The 23,730-nt window shown below is 42.7% G+C and overlaps 1 protein-coding gene across 1 annotated transcript in view; it reads left to right on the top strand.

The window, feature by feature from the left end:
- LOC121694939 (teneurin-1-like) overlaps positions 1–23,730 on the top strand; it is a 206,212-nt gene that overhangs the window by 597 nt on the left and 181,885 nt on the right. Inside the window, 2 exon segments of the mRNA XM_042075340.1 lie at positions 20,256–20,539; positions 23,171–23,437. Of these exon segments, the coding sequence (XP_041931274.1) occupies positions 20,323–20,539; positions 23,171–23,437 (484 nt within the window). The 5' untranslated portion in view covers positions 20,256–20,322.

Raw genomic sequence — 23,730 nt, 5'->3', positions numbered from 1 at the left:
ATTAGGCTACTTCTATGTTACATGTTACATTCATCTTGAGGGCAGGTGACATAAGTGAACACGACAAGTGAATAAACTAGACTAGGCTACTCGTTCTTGTGCCGACTGTCCATCTAGGTAGGCTATTTTCATGTGCTCAACACACTACATTATTTAGTCATTTTTGAAATGTATAAGAAGTAGTCTAACAATGTTTTTTGCCGGCGATCAGTATTTTAACCTAATGTGCAGCTATGTAGCCTATATAACATCCAATATTCGAGGTGTGTTTGCAACGTGAGAAAAAAAAAAGAATTAGTGTTTATACAGGTTGTAATATCGATTTTCTCTTGGGTTGGATTTGCTTTCTTGTAAATGACAAATGTGCCTGACATGCTATGTCTCTGAATTTGTCACTTAGATGGGGGCACAATCTGCTCTGGCCATCAGTCCATATAAAGGATTGCTATAAAATATGATCACTTAGGCTATACAGTAAAAGCCCCGTGAGAAATCCGTTGATCAAGGCATTGGAAACCTGGAGAACTAGGCTATGTAATATTCCTTATTAACTACAGTAGCCTATATTGTTTAATGCTGAGCAATATGTCATTGTAAACATATGTTTTTTTCAACCGATAATTAGACTAATATTTAAAAGCAAATATGACACAGCCTACTCAATTAAATAGCATCAGCAGTTTTATAATAGGTCTTGCCGGTAGCCTATACATTTGATACTGCCGTAATAATTAATACTCATTTAATGTTAACAATTTATCAATACACTGTTGCTAAAATGGCCCCTACTGCATGGTGCCCTTATGAGATTCTATGACATGTCTAATGAAAACAAGTAATGTAGGCTATGCTATGAATCTATCTGAGGCTCATATCTGAATCTCTACCTTAGGATAGACTTCCTCAAAGGACCTTTTGGTGGGTTCTCAAAAGGCCTGGTGAACCCAGGTTGTTTTTTGGCTGAATCTAATGCCCAGCATGATGCTGACTTCGGAATAGAGGGGTGTCGGACTTCTGTGCTATAGTAGGCTACTGATTCCAGCTGCCATCTCAGCCTGTGTGTCTCTGCCTGCAGCAGCAAGCCAGGGGGAGCTCAATTCTCACACAACTGACATACAGTGACACTGTGATTCATTTAATTAATTTTCAGTTGTAATTTAAATGAAAGCACTGTTTTGCCCCAATCTTTGATGTCTAGGTTGACAAAATATGCATTGGTGTGTGTGTGTGTATGTGTGTGTGTGTGTGTGTGTGTGTGTGTGTGTGTCAGGGTGTGTGTGTGTGTGCATGCGCGGCGTGCATATGCTTAGGTCTACCTGTGTGTGTGTGTGTGTGTGTGTGTGTGTGTGTGTGTGTGTGTGTCCATGCATATGCTCTTCTATGACTGCCCCTTTCTTTTCAAAGGCGTCATGCATTGTCATGCCCACTAATATTGCAGCATACAGCCAGCCAGCCAGCTATAAGCCTCTGAGAGGCGGTTGAAGCCTCTCAGAGGCTTATAGAAGAGTCCATAACTCTTGTGCCGTAGCTGTCCCTTACAGTCGAATGATGATATGAATCACTGCAAGTCTACCTGCCCATGAAATCTGCTTTGGCCAACTCCTTGTCAACAAAGTGCAATGGTTCCTCAGACACTAACAGATACTCATCTCTCCATGCATTAGAATCCATTTTCATAAACTAGCAGGCAATCTGTCACTGATGTTTGATAGACAGACATCTGTGTTTGTGCACAATGAAACACCTACACAATATATGGTGCTGTTGACTGTTGTCGTTGAAATGAGTAGCCTGGGAAATATATGGAAGCTAACAGACGACAGAAATAGCTTTTGGAAGCCAGTGATATGTGCTTAGTGTTACCACGCTCTGTGTTGTGGAGCATCACGTATGAAATACTACATTTTCCATGTGTTTTCTGCTGGCTTTCGAGGAAGTACAGTGCCACTGACTTTGCCCTAAACTGTTGTTGCCAAACAGCCATAGCAGCTGTGTACTCTCTATTTCTCCCCCCTCTCTCTCCCTCTCTCCCCCCCTCTCTCTGTCTCTCTCTTTGTCTCTCTGTCTCTCTCTTTCTCTCTCTTTGAGCGGTGCATGCATTTGCCCTCGATTCAGTGCGATAACAAATGTACACTCCGCGGTGACAGGTCCCATGAGTCCCTCAGGCGGTTTGAGTGAGCGGTTGACACCTCCTTGGCTTCTCTCCAATGTAAAGTGTCTGCACTTGGGGGGGTGGGGGGAGGATTAGCACTGAGGGAACAGGCCACAAACACCAGCCGCACGTTGTGTTGTGTGGAAATTCTCGAGTAGGTGTGTCCGAGGGATGAGAGAAAAGTCTTGTGGTTCTTCTTGACGTTTTTTGTTTGGTTGTTTGTTTCGCCGTGTCACCTTGTTGGCTTTCACGAGAGGCCAATGGATCATAAGCACAGATCTGCTCCTGAAATATTTCAAATTTACTGGAGTTTTGTGGACTGCGGGCCTGACAGCAAAGCAGCAAAAAAGAAAGAGAGTTGTCCCCACACACTGTGTTCTGCCTTCATCACTTGTAAATGTGTGCGGAAATTCATTCACCTTTCCCTTGTTTGGTCATGCCCTACACGCTGAATGATACGACTGGTGTCCGCCCCTGATGATTTGGAATGGAATAGTGTATCTCCCGCACAAGGCTTTATCATTCCTCATCCCGATAGATCTAGCATTTCCAAAATGGCAGTGCAAATTATTGGCTTTTTGGGACCACTGGCAGCTTGTGGCCCTACACGGCTCAGCTCTGAGCTTGCCAGGTGGTTTCTAGACACCATATATCTACTAGATGAAAATCTATTTGCCAGTGTCACAATTTCAGGAAAGCACATTATTTTTTTGTGCTGCAATGCATGCACTGCTTTTATTTTGTCCCTGAGAGATAATGCAGATCGTGCTTCATTGGTGTTTGTCACTGGGCTGCCGTACCTGTGCGGCTGTGAAGCAGAACAGGTATAGGGGGAGAAAGAAAAAAGCCTTCGGTCCTCAACCGTCTTCCTCAGGCGAGCGGACTCTTAATCAGGTCACTGTGTCCATCCATCTTTATATTTTATCAGCCAGTGGCAATCAGAAGCTTTCTCATCATCTCGTCATCTTCACTAATGGGAAATTTTCACGCAGGATCTGGTCGTCGAAAGACCCATTAATTTTCAGCAGCATCCAGACATAGCTCACTAACCGAACTACCCCGCTGGTCTAGTTGGGTATTAAAACTGCATTTTTCACAGCAATTTGGATTTTTCTTCCATGTTTTATCCAGCACCCCTGAGGTCTCCTTTTTATTAGTTGGCTCCACTTGTACATTGGCTTGTCCTCTTGACATTGCGTCACATTGACTGCAAAGCTTTAAAGCTGATCTGTGCAGTATGACTCGCTTTTTGTGTGGTACTGGAATCTGGTGTTCTCTTTTAATATCTATCAAACCCTTGCCACCAGTTGTTCTAAGAAGCTCGCAATCACACGGCTGACTAACGCTGATGTGAAGTGCTTACAAACTGCTCCCACCTCATTCATATGAGGTAGTCATAGCAGGTAGCTTCCTATATAGGATTAGTCTTCATAACTGAAATAAGAAATGTCATCTGTCAAATGTCAGTGTCAAATGTCATCTGCTATGTGGACCATTCCTATCTTTGTCACATACTAAATGAGGGCCCTTTGCCAAATCTCTGTAGGCAGCCTCTGCATTCTAATGCTGTCTAGTGTCTACTCGTTTTGTTATCAGTTAGTGGACCCTTAATAGAACAAAAGAGTGGAAAAAATCCTTAATCTGTCCTTGCCAAGTCACCTTTTATTCTGAAACTTTCACACAGAAACGGATAAAAAGTCCCAACTCAATGCTTTTTGAAAGGCAGCATTCAAAATAGCCCCCCTCACTTGCACTCCAATACTGTAGTTTGGCGACAATTCCAGTTGAAGGTGTGGTGCCAAAACCCACTTGATTCTAATTGGTGCTTGGTTTGTAGTGTTTGCCAGTGGGGGACCAAGATTAAGGACCCTCTTTTTCAAGGGTGCACCAGATACCTCTATTTTTACCCCTGGCCAGCCATCATCCCAGGCTTAGTGGTGCAGCAACCAGTCCAACCTGTCAGGGCTTAAGCAATGTTCACAACCCCCTGCCTGCGAAAATAACCCTGCACTCCTGGTGCTTTTTGGCACTCTGGAGTTGGACAGGTAACCGGACCCCCTCCGCCAAAATGCCTCTGAGTTCATCTATCTGTCATTCGTCAGTGGTCCAGGTGCCACTCTTGAAGGGATGTCCAACACCTGACAGCTTGGCAGAGCGTGGCAATAATAAATATGTTTCTTTTTTTTCCCCTCTGCCAAAATCGGATTATAGTTTTTGAATAATAAAATGTGCTCAGTTTGCCATGATGGCGGCCAACCCTAAAGCAAATTGTGCTCTTGTTATGTAAATTGTAATGGTTCCTGGCTATAAAAGCCTCTGGCGGCTTTAATAAAGACTACCCAGAAAGTATGTACAGTACCACCGGCGACTAAGGGTTACTGTATTTCTATTTAGAGGAGGGATTCACTGTACTGTATACTGGATGCTTTTTATTAACCCTTGTTAACCACAGTGCTCTTTATACACTACTCCTACTTAACCTCCAAATGGCAGTTTTATGTCCAAAACGCTGAACACAAACTGGGTCTCTCTCTCCCCCTGACATGGGTCCCAGCGTGGGGTGGGTTGTATTTGGATTAGAAACTGCTCTGAGAGACTGTGGCACAGCTGGTGAATCAGTGCCAGTGCCACTCCATTGCAATCCAAAAACCCAAGGCTAAATAATGTCTCTATAGGAGGTGCCTTCCTTAAAGTGCTAAACACTGAGTTTGTGCTGCCCTCAAAATAGTGCTCAGATACATGGGTAGGCTGACGACCCGTGGTATCAAAATAGACTAGACGACCTAAAGCAGCAATTGGCATTACTTTTGACCTGCTAGCAAGAGGCTAGATAACACAGGGGCTAAATAACTCTCTGCATCCAGCCAAAAAGTTGGTGACGGAAAATGGGGCTAGTAGTTCTCTTTCTCTCTGTCTCTCTTCCATCTGAATGTACTTGGTTTCTCTCTCCCTCTGTGTCTTCCTTTCAATATTTCCAATTTCTTTTCAATATCATGGACCTTGTTATTGCTTCTTTTAGTGCATGAGAATAATGTATTTCCAGCTAATCAACTACCTTAATGGTTTTATTAGGAATCTGTTTGCTTCAGTTCAATTCCTTGTTGAAGCTACATTAATTCCATGATTTTATCCATTCCATTATTAAAAACTTGATTGTGGGGAAGAAATTAATTGTGATAATCACAGCAACATTTTGCCATGAATTGTTTTTTAAATAATTTGACAGCGTCTTTATATTAACAAAAAATCAGCAAGATTTTATGATCACCTGCAAGTCCCATCTATATAGAGTATAGATGTATACAGAGTTGAACAAATAAACTAATTGACAGAGGTAACCACATCTGCTTAATTTCATCATGCACAAGTTTTGTTTTGTTTTGACCATTTCTGAACTGTTAAACTCTTTACTCCCATGCTTTGTGGGTGTGATCTTTTTGTGGCATCCTTACTATTCATAGGCCTACCTATACCACCAGTGAGTTTATGGTCAAATTACCAAGGCACAAAATATGTTACAACACAAAAATCGAAATAAATATGACAATAAAATATTAATAAATAATAAGTTGAATAATAAGTTGAATAAATTAACAACTATAACATCAATTTGTTCTCAAAGTGCGTCAGATTGATTGGTCAAAGCGAGGTCCTCCCAACATAATCTCAGAGCATCCTGTGGGAAACACTGCTACATGTCCATGGCTCAGCCATAAGTGCTTTGAGTAAATTGTGTTGTCAAACCAGCGTGGTTGAATAACTTTTAGGGAGGCACACGTAGACTTGATATGCACAGCTTCAGTGCTCTGTTATAGGAGAGTTTAGGGTCAACACATGGAGCACAGCATGGATTTGCTAACTCTCCCTTGAGACGAAAGTCTTCCATAATAGCCATTTGGGGACGAGTCATTGTCGCTAATTGGCTAAAAATCTATGAATAGCACACTGGTGTTTTTTGTGACAAATCTTTTTGTGTGTGTGTGTCTGTGCGTGTACGCATGTGTGTGCCTGTGTTTTTGTATGTACAGTGTGGGTACTTGTGTGCTTCTGTGTCTGCATGTGTGTAAAATGTGTTCATGTGAACTACAGTACATGCTTATCTGGTTTATATAGACCAGAAATACAGTACTTACACGCCTAGAATTTAAGAGGTTATGACAATACAGACGTGAAATGGTATAAATGACCTACAGTAAGCACATAACCCTGTGAGTGTGTTTGTGTGCCATTGTATGATAAATGTCAGTACCTTTCATCACTCAGACATCCGTGTGGTAGGTCTCATGCCTGTGAATTATTTAGCAACTTGCGTCTTAGAAATGTTCTGAATGATCCCATGGAACCCACTGGAAATTCCTTCTTTTTTGTGCCTCTTCCCACACTGCAACCGGATCCCGTTCTGTTACCAGTGGCTGCATTATTTAAAGCTTCTCATTTTATGAGTGACAGGCTTGTGGCACAGGGTCTGTCCACTTTCAGCCATTCTCTTTCTCTCTTTTCTTCCTTGCCATTAAAAAAAAAAAAAAGTACTATGTGAAAATCCCTTTCAGCTCTTTCTCCTTAGACCTTGCTAAATAACTGCTTGTTGCTGTATTTTTTTTTTTTTTTTCATTTTTCATTGTTATTGTTTATTTTGTTTTCATTACTGTAAATATACTTTTCACTTTATGGCGTGTGACTCTAAAAACAGAAGGATTTTTGTCTCGGTTCATTTTGAGCAAAACAAATAATATTTTTACACTCCCATTTCAGCGTTCCAAGGCCTCTCCTCTACATGGTAACCAGTTAGAGCATTATAAAATAGTTAATAACGTTCCTTTAAAAATGACATTGTCCTTACAAACTGATTTATGGCAGGTGACAAAATAGCCAAAGCTTTTCCTGCAAAACAAGCACATCAAGGCTAACTGTGAAAAGCACTGTGCCCTTCAGGCGTGGCCAGAGATTTGAAAGTAGACAAATAGCCTATATAATATGAGATTTTCAAAAATGTCTGCATGCCTAACTTCAGGCACAGACACTTTACATTCTTTAAGCCTTGTGAAAGCCCATTCTTATGCACATTACTATCGGCTGCTGTCATTGGTATGCTATTTCACACAATGTGTCAGTAATTTAGGCTACATATTTGGAAAAGGTGGACAGATATTATTGGACAGTGTTGGATAGGCTTGGCCAACTCATAATAGGCCTAGTCTATTATACAGGGGAGTCATCGATTCATAAAATCTGACTAAATTTAGCTAAAACAATTGTCTGGGGAACACTGATATTCCAGGCCTATTGACTTAAAAATAATATTCAAATTGGAACAATACCGTTATTAACCAGTTGTCTAAAACTGAAAATACAGTTTTAACAAGTGAAATTACATTCACCTAAATTTTCTTTGTGGCTGATTTTTTTATTTTTGTTCTTTGAACCATTTCTAATCCCTGCCTATGAGTATGGTATTTCAGAGACTCTTGTTCTACTTGTTTCTTTTCCAAGACTTTGTATGTGGGATTTGGAGTTCCCTTCGCTGCCTGTTTTGTGCACTGACTCCGGTCTCGCTGGCACATATCTAGATGACCATGTCAACATCGTGGCCTCTGCGGTGGTGGGAGTGACGGCAGCTGTGTCACATGTCACTTAGCCGCGCACGGTGCTGGTAACAGCTAGTGCCTTCTCGCCACAGTGGCATGCAGGCTCCCTCCGGGCGTAAGCCGACTGAACAGCCTCCCTGCCTAAGCAGCAGGCACGTTTAAAGGCTCCCTTCGTCCCGCAGGCTTCCCTCCTGCAAATTACTATCTTATGAGCGCAGCAGAAAACACAATTACTCAGCAGCTTTCCCCAGACGCACACACACGGGCACTCTCTCATCTGCTGCTAGCGCCAGTGAGGCACCCTGTGCTGCTCCTCTTTTCCTGATATTAGGATACTAATTTGTAAAGAGATTGAGAGAGAGAGAGAGAGAGAGAGAGAGAGGCAGAGAGAGAGAGACTTTTTGTTCAGAAAGCTTTGGGCTTGGTATGATTATGGCTGTGTTTACAGAATTTATTTTACTTTAATGGGACAATGTCCATGGGAAGTCTCGGGCTGAACCATTAGGATGTTTATTTGTTATTCCATCATGATATTTTGTAATGACCCTTATTTCACTCATGAGGATCAGTTAGTTCAGATAGAAAATCCCCCAGGATAAAAGCAGACACTATAATATACATATTTACTCTATGCCAATGTTGCTGTTAAGTCAGTTGTTCCATTAGTGAAAGGAGAGAAGTGCTTCACACTCCGAGTATATAGCTGAATTCTTTATTGAGGCGATAACGTTTTGGCCAGTCTGGCCTTCCTCAGATCGCATAGTAACACTCAGATTCAACCCTTAGTCTTAGTCTTATAGAGGTAAAATAGGCCTACTTCATACACCTAACATAAATCCAATCAGCTCCAATCAAACTGATGTGATGACAGACATCAAGCGCCAGACTACATTCTTAATCTAAATATACATATTATTATATTATTAACATGTTATCCTATTTTTACATAATATTCAAACATATTACAGAAATTCATCATACATCATTAAAACATCATAAATAACATTATTTGCAAATCCAATAAATATTTTAATATAGGTCTACATATTGTTATCATAAATATGTTTTACAAGTCAGATGTTCCCCTCTCTGTTAGGCAAAAGAGAATATTTGAAGAAACCTCAGAGCATCCATTATTTTATATTGCATTTAGTCTCAGCACAGGTCTGCCTTCAAAGGAGGCCAGAAATGCTAGTGTAAATATTTATCAGAATGATAATGTGAGTGCATCTAGATCTTGCTAGTGGCCCATTTGAACGGCTCAGGGGCAAGAACCTAGACCTTATATATGGTATACAAAAAATAATGCTAACACATAGATGTAATTACGAGGTATGCATGTGTAATAATACACATATAAAACACATATAATGGATGTAATTATGAGGTATGTATGTGTAATAATACACATATAAAACACATATAATGGATGTAATTATGAGGTATGTATGTGTAATAATACACATAAAACACATATAATGGATGTAATTATGAGGTATGCATGTGTAGCATCTAGTGCCACAGTGTTGTTGTTCATTCACATCCAAAGTCAGGATAGATGGTAGCTGCTGTTAACACTGTAATCAATCGAGCCAGTTGCTGGAAAGCAGATAGCCGAGACTTTGATGGGAAGAGTGGGACGTGTCTGTGTCCTTTCCCTGCGTCGGTCAGTCAGTCAGTGTCCTGCCCAGCCGGGCCTGATGAGCCTGATGTTGTCAGTGCTGGAGGCTTCCTCGCTGCTAGTGGAGCACCAGCTGTCTCGGTCCACAGCTGCCTGCCTGCCTGCCTGCCTGTCTGTCTGCCTGCCACAGCTTCCAGGTACCGTGTGGGACGTTGCGCAAGGCAGACAACCTAGGGTCTCCAAGGTCACACACAGCCTTTCTTTTTTTTTTCCCACCCAGGCCTGAAGTAGCTTAGCAGCAGCTCACCTCTGGGCCCGTATGCACTTTTAGTGCTCCATATTTATAGAGTTGGATCGTGAAAAGGGAAAGGAAGTGAAATGATAGTGACTGTTTGGGGTCAGAGAATCTCTCTCTCTCCCCCCATAAGCATTAATGTTAGTGAGTGACTCCCAGTTGTCCTGTAGACAGGGGCCGCGGTGAAGCGGCCGTGTAAAGAGGATAAATGGCACGCCTTGCGCACATTACAACAGCATCTGTTTGATGAAGTGCAAACACAGCAGCCTCGCATCTGCCAGGACCTGTAGCTCAGACTAAAATCAGGTATTAATCAAGTCGGCCGACAAAATCTCAGAGAGGAGAAATCAATTTTTGTTTCCATCCGAATGTATCGGGACATAAATCGCCCATGACTGCAATACATACGACTTGGCTGTGTACGTCAGAAGAATTAGGAGCGGAGGCAGATGCAACAATAGCAAATCTATTGTGTTTGTGAGGCCAACAAATGAAGATCTAATTATTTCACAGATTTAACTGCTGAATTGTCCTACTGTAAAGGACTTAAGGGGGAGAAAACACTCAGTGAAACAACAGAAAGCTGTAGGTGTATGTGGTCAGAAGATGGATTTACACTTGATGGATTTAAAGGTTATTCAGTGGGGGATCCTTGACCAGAGGTCTTAACTTTCATTTCTTGCTCTTTTTTTTTAAATGTTATATTGTGGAAATAGGGGGGGGGCATGCTGTACATGTTCCTTGTGCTGATGAAAAGCCGTACCCAGCGAGAAATGAAGGGCAAATATGTTTTCAATTCTTGCATCCAGCTGGGAAGATGAAGTGTGAATGTCAAACTGACACCGTATATGTGGACTGACTGACAATATTCTGAGTCACTTTGTGGTTTAATAACAACCCTGGCATCTCTAGCACACATGTTTTCTTTGCATGTCGCTGTTTGCTTTTTTTTTTATGCTCGTCAGTTTTTCAGATTCAAGTCTGAAAAGCAAGTCAAGGTCAACATCTTGAGTCAGGTATCTTTGCATGCAATGGAATGTTTGCTCGGAACTCCACACTCAGTGTGTAACAGTATCATATACTGTACTGTAGATCATTCTCTTCATTCAGTATTTCAAGGACCTTGACTTATCAATTTTGGAGACTTGGAGACTTTCCGCAGTAGAAACTAATTGGCAGCTTTATGTAAAATGGGTATTAGAGTTAAGTTGAGACTGCCTTAAGAGGCTGGTTGTCTTAAATATTAGATATCTAAACGATTAGACTCGGTACCCAGGAAGGGAACACATTTATAGTATCTACTGAGTCTATGAAAAAGTAATTCACACTATGGGACCAGGTGAATTGTATTCTCCAGATCATGAATTTACAAAAGAGTGTATGATAGAAAAAAAATCGGAGTGAAAATGCTCAATATTATCCCATTTGTACCTCCAGTCATGTGTACGTATAATTCGTAATCATCTCTGTAGCATAGCGTCAGAAAAGCCAATGGAAGATGCACTGCTCATATTGACTATACTGCCTGATAATCTGTAGGTGTTGATTGTAAGGTGGTGAGTGTTGCAAGGTAAGCTTTGCACTATATCTTTGTTCTCACGGGGCAATGAGCCTGGTGGAGGGGGGGGGGGGGGGCAATTGAATCCAGGGGCTTGGTGTGAACGACAAGTAGCTGAAATCAGCATTTTGTTCGCACACAATCGAGAGGGGGAAGTGGAGGCAGATGAGAAGCCTGATGAGGCAGGTACGTCCGTATGAGGATCAGGATCGCAAGGCCTATATGGGAAAATGGAAGTTACCTTTGATGGTGGCCTACCTGGTCCATACCAACCTGACTCCCAGGATGCAGACCAGATATGCTGGTTTCCCTCGAATGTGCTAGTGGGTCTACTTTGGACCTGATCAAAAATGAATTAATGTGTCCTGTGTGGGTTCTGATTTCTCATTACATTTTTTTCTTTGTTTGCTGATAATAACCTCGAACTCCTGTATATATATTTCTTTTATGTGCTGGAATTTAGATTCGGTCCAACACCCAAACAATCTCGGCAACTGGCAGGACTCGATCAGAGTTATTTCTCACACTGCAAGGATTTGTGATAGCACACCTCTGACTGCATTCTCTCTCTCTTCTTCATCCTTCTTTCTCTCCCTCCATTCCTCCCTCTCTCTCTCCCTTACTCTTTCTTTCTTTCTCTCCTTCCACCTCTCTCTCTAGCTCTCTCTTTCTTTTTCTCCTTCCACCTCTCTCTCTAGCTCTCTCTCTTTCTTTCTCTCCTTCCACCTCTCTCTCTAGCTCTCTCTCTTTCTTTCTCTCCTTCCACCTCTCTCTCTAGCTCTCTCTCTCTTTCTTTTTCTCTTCCGTCTTTCCATCATCTTCCCTCTTCCCCCTCCTGAATGTTCACACTATTCACAGGACTCGGTGATTACGCTGCCAGATTTCATGCATGCATTCCGCTGCTGCTAGAAATATGAGCGACATCAGCTCACTGGACACATACAGTTTGCCCTGCTCATGTGCCCATTAACCTCATAACCTCGGTTTCTGGGAAAAAACAAGATAGCATTGCCCCCACTGCACTGTCTGAATGACGAAATGCATACAGAGGTTAAAAACAAGGTTATTTGTATCCGAACCATGAAACGATCACACCCTCTCCCCATGCCATGAGCGTCTCTTTTTTTTTACGGTAAATCCTTTCTGCAACATGTGTTCGATACACTGACACGTGTGAGGGAGGCGAGAGAAGGAGAGGGATTGGTGTGAGAGTGATGCATGCCATATTGACATCTAATCTGATTGTTGTTTGGCTGTCGCCTGTTTTTTTTTTTCGTTTTTTTTTGCGTCCGGAGATTACAGGCCTGGCCAGCTGTGAAAATCCAGACAGCAAGAAAGGATTGCCACATCATTTGCTGCTTGAAGCAACTAGGCTAGCAGCAGCCACAGAAACAGCAGCTTTCCACGATTAATTGTGCCTCCTCTTCCCTCGAGAGCAAGGACCCAGAGTTTGGCTCCTCTGTGTCCCCGATACACCAAAAAAAGATAATATTAATTAAAAAGCCTGTTTTGTTTGTTAGTCTCGTCATGGCAGGCGTCGGGCTGTTAGGCAGGCCAAGTTTGAAATGGCCTTGTCACATGCTTGGGCTGTTGTGTTGGACTAACTGCGGCAACAGCTTGCTTATTAACTAGCCATCAGAGGGATGGCAAAGAAACACACACACACACACACATTACTGACATGAAAGTGTTTTCTCAGTTTCCGTGCTTTCCTGTGGCATTTGAACATTTTGTTTTTCAAAGGCGCTAGGAAACGGATCATTTTTTCACTCTTTTACAGGAGTGGCGATTGCTTCCCTTCCTGCACAAATACACTGATGTGATATGCAATGCAAAGGAACATACATGAACTGATATCAACCGGTATAAGAACAGAGAACCATGCGCTCTTCAATTTTTCACCGGATTCAGTGGATTTCAGCTGGCACAGAATACAGAAAAAACATACAAAACAAACACGATTGAAACTAACCATCACAAATCCTATACCAAAACAAGTAATGTGTTTTTTGCGCAGTTCCACAGCACGCACAAATAGAAACTGTGTTCAACTACACCTGGAAAGATGTTAGTTGGGAGAATTCAGCGTCCAACAGTATTACTGTTTTATGGGAGTGCTAGCACGTACTGTAAGAGCATAAGAGTCAAGCCAAATGTAGCACTGGTTGTTTTCCTGTGGAAATGGCCCTTACTGGCACTGAAGAAGTCATGAAGAAGTTTATCTGGAGAAGGTGGCTCTGCAAAGGAAAGGGGAAAAAACACAAGGCTATACCCAGCTCCATAAAATCTCTGTAAATGTTACATTTACATTAGTTACACTAGTAACATTTCCTTAAAATGATGCTTACTTCAATGACAGTAGAAAGCATATACAACCATATACAGTATGATATTTAGAAATGTTATAATAAAGATAAAACAGTAGACAGTAGTGTACAAGCAGATGTACAATCCTGTAAGCAACCTCAGCTGCCCTTGTTCAGTCTGACAGTAGTTTCTTCCAAAAAACATAGGGTAGACTAAGCAGTAATCTGATATATAATGTATGGCTGTTGTGTATATACAATATTTATATGGTATACATTAGTTTGGTTCCAGTAAGAGATGGTTCACAGTGAGAGGAATGTCCAATTATTAATAATTAACTCATAACTTATTAATCAGGTCCCAGTTAATTTTAAAAAGCCCATTTTCATTCCAGTTGCTAGTTGCTCCACTAGTGTTGCATTATACCATTCAGTTCTGCAATCATGTGTGAATGTTGCAGCTGTGTAGAATCAGAATGCAGTAGTGATGTCAATAGTGTTGCATCAAAGATCCTCTAGCTTAATGATCCATCCCTGGTTGCATACTCTTTAAAGTTCTATAAATTTAGTTTTGGTGTTAAACCTGCTGCGGTAATTGCTTTAAAAACCGTCAGTCATGTTTAGTACCTAAATTAGTTGTGTAATTTCACAGCGGCTGGAATAGCCTTAGTGTTAGCACTGGCCAATGGCAGTGTTTTATACTCAGTCATGTCTACCCATTTTAGCTGCTGCTTCTGGCTGCGGTAAGAAGCATCTCTCAGCAGGAGAGCTGGAACATAATTGTTTCTGAGCTTCGGCAGGAAATGTTTCATTTCTTTTTTCGGGATTGTCTGTCGGCCAGCTGTGTGTGTGTGTGTGTGTGTGTGTGTGTGTGTGTGTGTGTGTGTGTGTGTGTGTGTTTTCTCTGTCTTTGGTGTTTGTGTTTGATAATACAGTTCATTGTATATTTATATTTTTAAATAAACCAGTATGACATTGGTGTTGTCTTGAATCTTGCCAGTCCATCCCTTCAGCAGTGTGACAGCTTTGGCACATGTAAAAGTGATGGGATTGGCATGAAACTGCTGCAAGATGACATCCCCAGGTCCTGTCATTGGAAGCGTTCGTGGTGCTTGTCTTTGGCTCCTCAGGTCCCCTCAAAATAAAAATAGTCAACATTGTGTCATTTTGACAACAGCTGACCACTATGCAGTTTGGAGGCTTTTACAGTCATTTCAAACAGGTTATTATGAGAAACTGGTCAAATGTGTGGGAAATGGCACCACACACACCGCATGTGCAATGTCACATATGTGTGTTTATCGTGCTAGCATCATCTCAGTCCTGAGATGTGTCTCCGAACAGTGGCATCTGAGGTGTGGATGGCAGCCCCAATGTGTCGCATCCTGAATCAAGCCAAAACAAAGGCTTACAAACATACGCCTGGCTAATGACTTCCCTAGATTATTATCACTTCTCCTGTAGCAGTTGCTTTCTTCCCATTCATCATCTGAACATCAGGCTGTTTTTTATTTTTTTCACTGTCGTCATGTGAAGACAATAACAACACAAAAACAAACAACACTGAGCGCTCTCGGGCTGCCCTGACCCCCGGAGTCAACCAGCAACTCAATAACAGGTGTCAGTTTCTCGCTCGCTTGTCGCTGGACTCTTTTTTTTTAAAAAAAAAAGCTTCTCCATTTTCCGCAGTCATCTGCCACGCTGTAAATTAAGTGTCATCGAGTTCAAAAAGTGTGAACCTTATCCTTGAAATGCCAGTCCTCTCCCCCTCCTTTTTATCCCACGTTTCTCTCTTCTCGTCTGTTCGCTTTCTTTTCCACCTCTCTTTTTTCCCTGTCCTTTCTGCCGTTTTTTGACACTCAAGTTCCTGCGTATGAAATATACCACCAGGCTGGGAGCATAAATCTGCCTTAAGTGCAGCCACTGGTACATGCCTATTCATCACCTCCTTAAGTAGAACATAAAGCATGCCAGCATAGGTCTTCCGCAGTTACACATGCAGAAAAAGAGGGATGATGAAGCCGTCAGATGCTTCCGTCTTTCATTACGACGGCAACATAATGCCGGTTTGAGAAGTGTGTGTGTGTGTCTCTGTGTCTGTGTGCAGTGTGTGTGGGTGTGTGTCCTTCTCCTCTGCTGTTGGGTTTTGCGGCAAGGATGTGTTTGTCTTCTTGGCGTGCTGCAACAGAGCACTTATTAATAGTCTGGTCAAATCTAATTGATGTGACACGAGGAATTCTCACAGCTGTCTGGGCCATGTTATCTTTCTTTTCCACCAGTGCCCTTGTGGGAAATCAGAGGCGAGTTAAAAACAAGTTAAGACTTCATAATTAGTTTGTTGAAGGCTTGCGGAGGCAAGGGCACTTGAAACGAGGTGTGAAGGAGCGGCATAGCCCAGCCCCAGCCCAGGTTCCAGATATCGCCCTCAACCATTTTCGTTGTGTAACCCGATTGATTTTTCGTGGCATAAATAAAACGGCAGAGAAACATTATGGATTGATGTGCTTTGAAAGCCCACACCTTTGCAGTCTCTCCTCTGGGTTTTACTTGTTTTCAAGCGTTCAAAGGCAGGGCCCAGTTGAATAAATAAAGCCAGGCAGCAGACAGTTGCATTAATTAAACTGATGGATCATATAGCAGCCAGGCCACAAAATTAGTTCCATGCATTGGATATATGCGATATTAGAACAAGTTTCTCTCATTTGGCGTGCTCGTGGAACGCACGGGAGCCCTGTAGCGTCGGTAAATTGGAAAGCAATTTGTGTGGAAATGTCATTTGTGACTTTTGTCTGTGCTATCGGTGCAAACGCACTCCCAGAGACTCATGGCTGTAAGCAGTAGCCTGCGAGGCGCTGTGAGTCTCATCATAATAACAATTAATAAATGCATTAATTTGCCTTTCACAGAATGGTCTTGGAGATCCGCATGGCTGTGCTCTATTACTGGCATCGTAAAGTACATTCATCTTCGGCACAGTTTGCATTTTAAATCCATCAAACTGACCCAAAATGGACGATCATAAAATGCTCTTGTCCCTCAGGTTTGTTTACGAGAGTTGCATCTCGCATCTGCGGCTTCTCCTGAGGAGTTCGGTGTCTAAATATATCAGCCTTGTCTTCAGATCACCACAGCGGTGCTTCTCTTATGCATGACATGCCCGGTCAGGCTGTCAATACCGACTTGTCAATTATGCCAACCCACCCCGTATCCATTTAGAAACCCTCTCTTTATTCTTTGATAAAAGTAAAAAAGGGACCTTTCGTTTTATACTGTATTTAGGGTTGTCTTATTCAGAGATTGGATCTAGCAGTGCTTATATAAATGTGCCATGTCTGTAATTTTCACTTCACAGAGAGCGAGAGAGAGAGAGAGGGAGAAAGGAGAGAGGGCAAAAGAGAAAGAGAGAGAGAGAGACAGACAGAGTTAACATCATATTGCAGAGACTACCAGTCTAGCTTCAGGAGTGGCGAGGAACAAGGATGGCTTAGCAACATTCGAAATGAGCTTGTCTCCAGGAACAAGCTGGTGGGTGTTCATCAAAATGGGAAATCAAGACACCTAATGGGCACCCCACAGTGGGGCAGAATTAGTGGGAATAACCTCAGTCAAGACAGCTTATAGGCATTAAAGGAACAGGCCTCAGAGGGCTCAGACCTCCACAGGGTAGGGTAGGGTAGACTGGGGAGGGGCATGGGGTAAGAACGTGGGTGGGGGTAGGCAGTTAAAGGGGGGGGGGGGTAAGAACATGGGTGTGGGTAGACAGTTAGGAAGGCAGGGTAAGAATGTGGATGGGGATCGGCAGTTAAGGGGGGGGGGGGGGGGTAAGAACATGGGTGTGGGTAGACAGTTAGGAAGGCAGGGTAAGAATGTGGATGGGGATCGGCAGTTGGGGGGGGGGGGGGGGAGTGGTGGGCTATTGATGGGAGGGGGATCTACATCTCATGAGCTCCTACCAAGATGCCACCAGAATCTGAAAGAATGAATGTTTTAAAAATGAAATTCAATTTGCATGTGTGGGGTTACGCCTCCGGCAATGCCAGGGTTGTGTCAGTGACTAGAGGGTTATATCATTTGATTTTTCTCATCATTGTGGCGGTTATTTTATTAATATTCATTTGCATGGTAATTAGGCATCGTCATCTATTCAGATATTTACACCCCTAAACTCATTAGTACTAAGGTTGGTGCCATTATTTTTTTAGAACAAGACTGTTTACTACATTATATTGTATGTACTTTACTTTACTGACAGGGGAGCATACTGAAGATTTGCATTGTAGAAACGGGGCAAACAGCTTTAAATTTGACATGGGTTGTTAATGGTCCTTTAATAGCTCTTGATATATAGAAGGAAGGAAATGGGATTCTCTTATTGATCCTTTGGAGGTGTTGTTCAAAGCCATTTGCTGGGAAGAGATTAATCAATTAACTCCAGTTCACTATTATCCTTTTAAAGCATTAAGCATAAAGCAAAAAAAAAATGTATGAGCCTGAACCTTTTGTTCAGAGGGTTGCCATTTGGCTCTCAGCTGCGTTTGATCGGTAGCAGAACAATTAAAAGAAATAAATAAAAGAGAAACTCAGATGGTTACAAACAGTTTACAAATGAATGCATTTGACATGATTTGCACTTGGAACAAAGTTCAGCAGTATGTTTTTGTGCTCTGCTTGTTAAATTTTGCTATCTCTTTTTTACCTCTTGACCTGAAGTAGCTGGGGATGTTGATGTTCGGGTCTTTGTTCTGTGGCACTTTGTGCCCGAGGATGCCTCTTTTGCCTAAGCCGACGGATTAGCACAGAGGGTTGGTTAGCATGTTCCTGTGCAAGCTAATGACCCTCTCATGGCACGGCCAGGCAGCAGAGGCTAACACGCATGCATACTTCACAGCGCGAGGCTTGGGGAAAAGCGCGGCGCCAGAGAGTGAGCCAAAGGCGAACGCCTGGAGCCACCTCGCAGCCCTTAACCAGAGCCAGACCCGCGTGTGTGTGTGTGTAACAGGCCATGGTAAATTTTACAACAGCAGGCCCAGGGTTGTACTCTGCTTCTGTGCATTCCCAGCTCATGTTTAATATGTATTCATTTCACCTTTAAATCAGGAAGTGTTTATTTATACAGTATATATATTTATATTTTTCAGGCCCAAAGTGCAACATAAAGCACTTAATGCACATGAGTTGAGACATAAAACATTGCAGAAAACACAAGTTAAATTAGTTCATTGGTTAAATTTAACCAGCTGAAATGTCCATGGGCAATGAGGGTGAATCCCTTGGCATGAACAGCACACAGCATGGTGTCATTTAAGAGTAGCAACTGGTTTGTCCATTGTGTTGTTTTTGTAATGCATGGCAGTAGTCAGAACAAGAATAGAGGTGTCACCAGTTTTGCTAGAGCATTATATCTACCAAAAGTCTGACTTATGGAAACAAATACACAAACAGAAAAACTAACTCAATAGCAGACATGTATTGTTGATGATTAACGCCTAAGGCATGACTTGCTTCAGCTGTGCATAGGCAGTGAAATTGAACTTATTTTCTCTCATCTTCCTAATGGCCCATACAAAAGTCTAACACCCAATTAGTCAACTAGACAGTTCTGGGGTACAGACTTGCAATGGTCTTGCAACAGCAGAGGCAAGCAAGGGAGCACATTAAGAAGACTTTGATTGCCGTGGTTGTCTCAAATTATTTCTAATTCGTCAGTTGCCCATTGAGAGAGTTCAGTATGCCACGGAAAAAAAAGTAATTAGTATTCATTTCGAGTATGATGGAAAAAAATCAGCAGGGGTATATTTAGGGAAATGTAGCCTCTTTTTTCTGCTTGCTAACAGCATCCAAAGGGGCGGACATGCACTGGGCAGTGTGTTATGCGGAATAAAGGTATCAAGTGCATTGCGGAAAGGTCAGTTGTAAGTGTGTCTCTGAACAAACACTTGTGATTAGTCGAATGCACCTCCACGGTATCGAACTGGCCGGCTACAGTTGGCTTGATATATAGTTTTCCAGGACCTCCTGAAGAGGTCAACGCTGCCATACTTTGTCTAGATGAGAAACGAGCCCCATCTCAAGTGCTATTTAGCAGCATTTTTCCTCTGCCCCCGAAACGGTTTCTAATGGCCTGTGGTGGAGAGGAACGCGATAGCGGCTAATATTAATGGAGAATATTTGACACATTTTTCAGATATTGTTTCAGCCGACGAGATTAATCATTATTCACAAGTGGAGGGACGTTCCATAGAATGTTAACAAAGGCACCGGAAGGTTCTTTTGCTCACCAAAGCAAAGCAAAAAAAAAAAAAAGTGTTGCTCCAGAGGGCATTTAGAACGGCTGCTGCCTGACATGAAGGATTCTGTGTGCTCAGATTAATGCAGATCTCAACCTGTAGCAGGGCACATCTATCCATCCAGCTCCGTGGAGTAATAAGAGTCCCTTTAGTGAAATGCAAATGAAGCAAAAAGAGGTGCTTTGATAATGCAGATGGGGCTGAAGATCTTGTGAATCGGCCCTTGCATGGGCCATTGTCATGAATTAATGAACATAGCAAAAAAAAGGAACCTGTCAAAAGGGCATCAATACAAACAGCAGTGTTTAAAGTATCTATATAAACAGTTAAACAATGTCTTTCTCTCTCTCTTCCCCTCTCATCCTTTCTCCATCTTATCCCATCCCTCTCTCTCTCTCTCTCTCTCTCTCTCTCTCTCTCTCTCTCTCTCTCTCTGTCTTGGCTGCTTAAGATTCCATTGTGCTCACTATAGAGGAAAGATATGAGTGAATGAACACTTTCGCTGAACCTCTTCGGACATGGAAGAGATGGATTCCAAACCGTACCAGCCACTGTCGAAGGCCCGCCATGAGATGGAAATGGCCTACACCAGCTCGTCAGACGAGAGCGAGGACGGCCGCCGCAGGGCGAAGTCGTACACGTCCAGAGAAACGCTCCCGGACTATGGCCAGGAACTCAGGCTGAACTACAACAGCCACAGCAAGAGGCAGACTACATTCAGCGAAACAGCTCAAGGTGTGTGCTGCCAGTGTATTTCATTTGTTTTTCGTTTTTTTTTATTCTTTTATTTATTTTTATATTGTTTATTTTATTTATTATTTGGCTCAAAATGGCTGCCACAAAGACAACATAATCTAAAAATGAACATTATTGAGGTGTGATGGAAGAATTTTAGTTCTTTGCCGAGGTCATTTTTTTTCCACGCTCTGAAAATGGGTCAGCCTCAAACCTTATTGGCCTCAGATCTAATGGAAATGGAGAGGTAGTTAGAGAGAGACTGACAGAGAGAGTGAGTGAGAGAGAGTATAAAGGGAGAGAGAGAGGAAAAACAGAGGGAGAAACAGTGCTAAACTGAGATGGAGGAAAAGTGGGAAAGGGCCTCCATTAGGTTTTGATGGATGTTGTTCTTGTGGGTCTCGTCCAGTAAACCCAGAGATCACTGATTAGCAGTGGTGAAGTGGGGGCAGTGTTAGGAGTTTGATCAATAGATAGCCTCTCACATCCGTTCCCTTACAGTTCCCCAGCATGCGAACACCCTTAGCTCGGCATCTTTAATGCTGTGCATCATCAGGCATTACATTATGTGCTTGTATGGCTACATCAGGACGGAGTTCAGGCCACAGATCAGAGAGTGCACTGACTCCATGCTCTAGAGTGGTAATTACCTATGACAACAGAACGCTGAAGCTGTAAGTTTAGTTTCTGTTGTTCTCCTGTTTGTACTTTCATGAAGCAATGTTCTAAATAAAACAAGAACCCACGCTGCTACAAATGCGGCTAGGGAAGGGAAAAAAAATGTAATAGAAAACAAAGGAGAAAGTAAAAGGAAAAGAGTTATGAAGAGATTTCAGGCAGCGATAAACATCCCATTTGTAATACTTTCTAACGCGTAACTGAAACTGAAAGAGGGGAAAAAAATCAACCAGAAAAAATTCAGCAGTGTGGAAAGGCATGACTGAAATGTATTTGACATTTCATTTTATCTTGGGTGAAAAATACTTTTTCCCCTTTGCAAGTAAATATTCATAGATGTTGATCTGTTCCTCAGGCAGAAGCCAGCGTACCAAACGTGTGGGAGGGCCCGGAACGAGCCGCATGTTTTTTTTTTACAAGAACACCATGGACTGCTTTTCAAAGATCCTGTCTTTCCCTTAGTTCCTTGCATACAACATTGTCTTCATCTGAGGCAGTAAAACGGTGCAGCCTGAGCTTGTGAACAGCAGCACTGTGAGAGATGATTGCTCGTTAGTCCAGTAGCATCTCATCACAATGGCAACCATCATAATGAGACGTGCCTTTTGGTCTTCTCACTGCGCCTCAGCCAGATTCAATGCCCGCTCGTTTGGTTAGGAGGACCCACATTTTTTAAAAGCACGTACTACAGATCCATCCTTGCGTTGCCACCCTCCTTGCACGCTAGCCTCAGCCCCCCAACCCCCACTCCCCCCCCCCCCGCTACAGTTGGGATGGGCACACCGTGCCTGGCCGAGCTTCACACTCGGCTAAGCTTCATCCCGGCATTTAAAAGGATGAATTATGAATAGGGCCGGGGCTAACGTGCTATTTTAGCGCTTTTCCCTGACACGCGGCTCCGAGCCGTCAGGGTTCAGGAGCCTCGCTGCCGAAGACAGATGTTGCGGACATCACTTCATTTCCACCAGCTGACCCGGTGCTTCCCCAGGGTCGGCGAGTGTCGTGGCGCGCTCTTAAATCCTAATTCAGGGACACAGGCGGGGGGAGGGGTGTGGGGTGGAGGCTGTAGAGTCCAGTGAGCAGTAGGAGAAAATGTATGGATGCTTGGCGCTTTTATATCAAAGTGTGCTGAGATATCTGCAGTGTTATGGCTCGAGGAGGTCTTTTTTGATGCAGAGCTTTTTTATATTATTTTATTATTTTCTTAAAGAAACACAGAGCAGGAATATAGTTATGTGTGCGCGCACATACAGAACTCGACTCCTCCAGGCCAGTGACCAGTCATTTGAAGTGCTTGCAAATGGACGGGTCAATGATTTATTTGTGATGGCAGTGCATAAGCACTGGTGTTGCTTTGAAATATTAAAGCTCTCTGTGTTTCCATTCCACTGATCTTGACCAACACAAAAATACAGAGAGAGAGGAAAAGAAAGGAGAAAGGGTCAAAGAGGGGAGACGATATGAGAAAGAGAGACAGTTTCTAATCAGAATGGGCTCAAAATGTCTTCTTCATATATTTACCAAATTAAACATCTCCTTCATAGTTGGATCAACAAAAGAGTTATTTTCCCTCCAAACACTAATTAATATAATCACATTTTAGAAGACACTGAATACAAATAAAATATTTTGGCAAAGTCAGGGCTTGAAGTTTTGACAACAGTGAACAATATTGCTATAATGATTATATAAGAAGTAACAACTGATTGTCATTGAATAATGACATGAGTTTTGTATACACAGTTTAACATTACAAATGTTTTTTTCATTATTCCTTTTCACTTTTGTTAATCATTGCATCATTTGTTTTCCCTTTATCTCAAAAGCACTCACTGCTTGAAAGTGTCATATGAATAAATTCTATTATTATTATTATTATTATTATTATTATTATTATTATTGTTGTTGCTGTTGCTGTTGTTCACCCTAATCCCCCTTCTGTACCCGATGCAGAAATTGACTTTGCCAAGACACAGCCCCAGATGCTGGGCTCCAGCTACCAGGAGGAACTGTGCCCGGGCCCCCAGCTGGGCTACTCCCTGGGCATGGGCTCGGACGTGGAGGAGGACGAGGTCGAGGGTGACCCCTCGCCCAGCCACGCTCTCCACCTCTGGATGCAGGAAGTGAAGTCGGAGCAGAGCTCCTGCCTCTCCAGCCGTGCCAACTCCGTGCTGTCGCTGACCGACACCGAGCAGGAGCGCAAGTCCGACGCTGAGAACGGTGAGTGAGCGAGTGAGTGAGTTTGTGAGTGAGTGTGTGAGGCTTGCTTGTCCTTCTTGTCATCGCAGTTATCTCATCCACCTCTGAGGCAGAGCGCCTCAAATGTGCTTGCCTGATGCATTGCTATGATATTCCACCACCAAAGCAAAACGTCCATAGAATTAATTCAGAAAAAATTAACACATAGGGGATGGCGAGAACAGCAAGGTTTGTATCAGTTGATGCTGTGTTCTCTTTGTCAATGCGGTTGTCTAAGTTTTGAGGCAGAACCTCTCAGATAGACCTGTCTGATG

Source organism: Alosa sapidissima, chromosome 20, assembly GCF_018492685.1.
Source record: "Alosa sapidissima isolate fAloSap1 chromosome 20, fAloSap1.pri, whole genome shotgun sequence".
In the NCBI taxonomy this organism is placed as follows: Eukaryota; Metazoa; Chordata; class Actinopteri; order Clupeiformes; family Clupeidae; genus Alosa; species Alosa sapidissima.
Note: the sequence above shows the minus strand (reverse complement) of the source record. Positions and strands in the feature narration are given on the sequence as shown.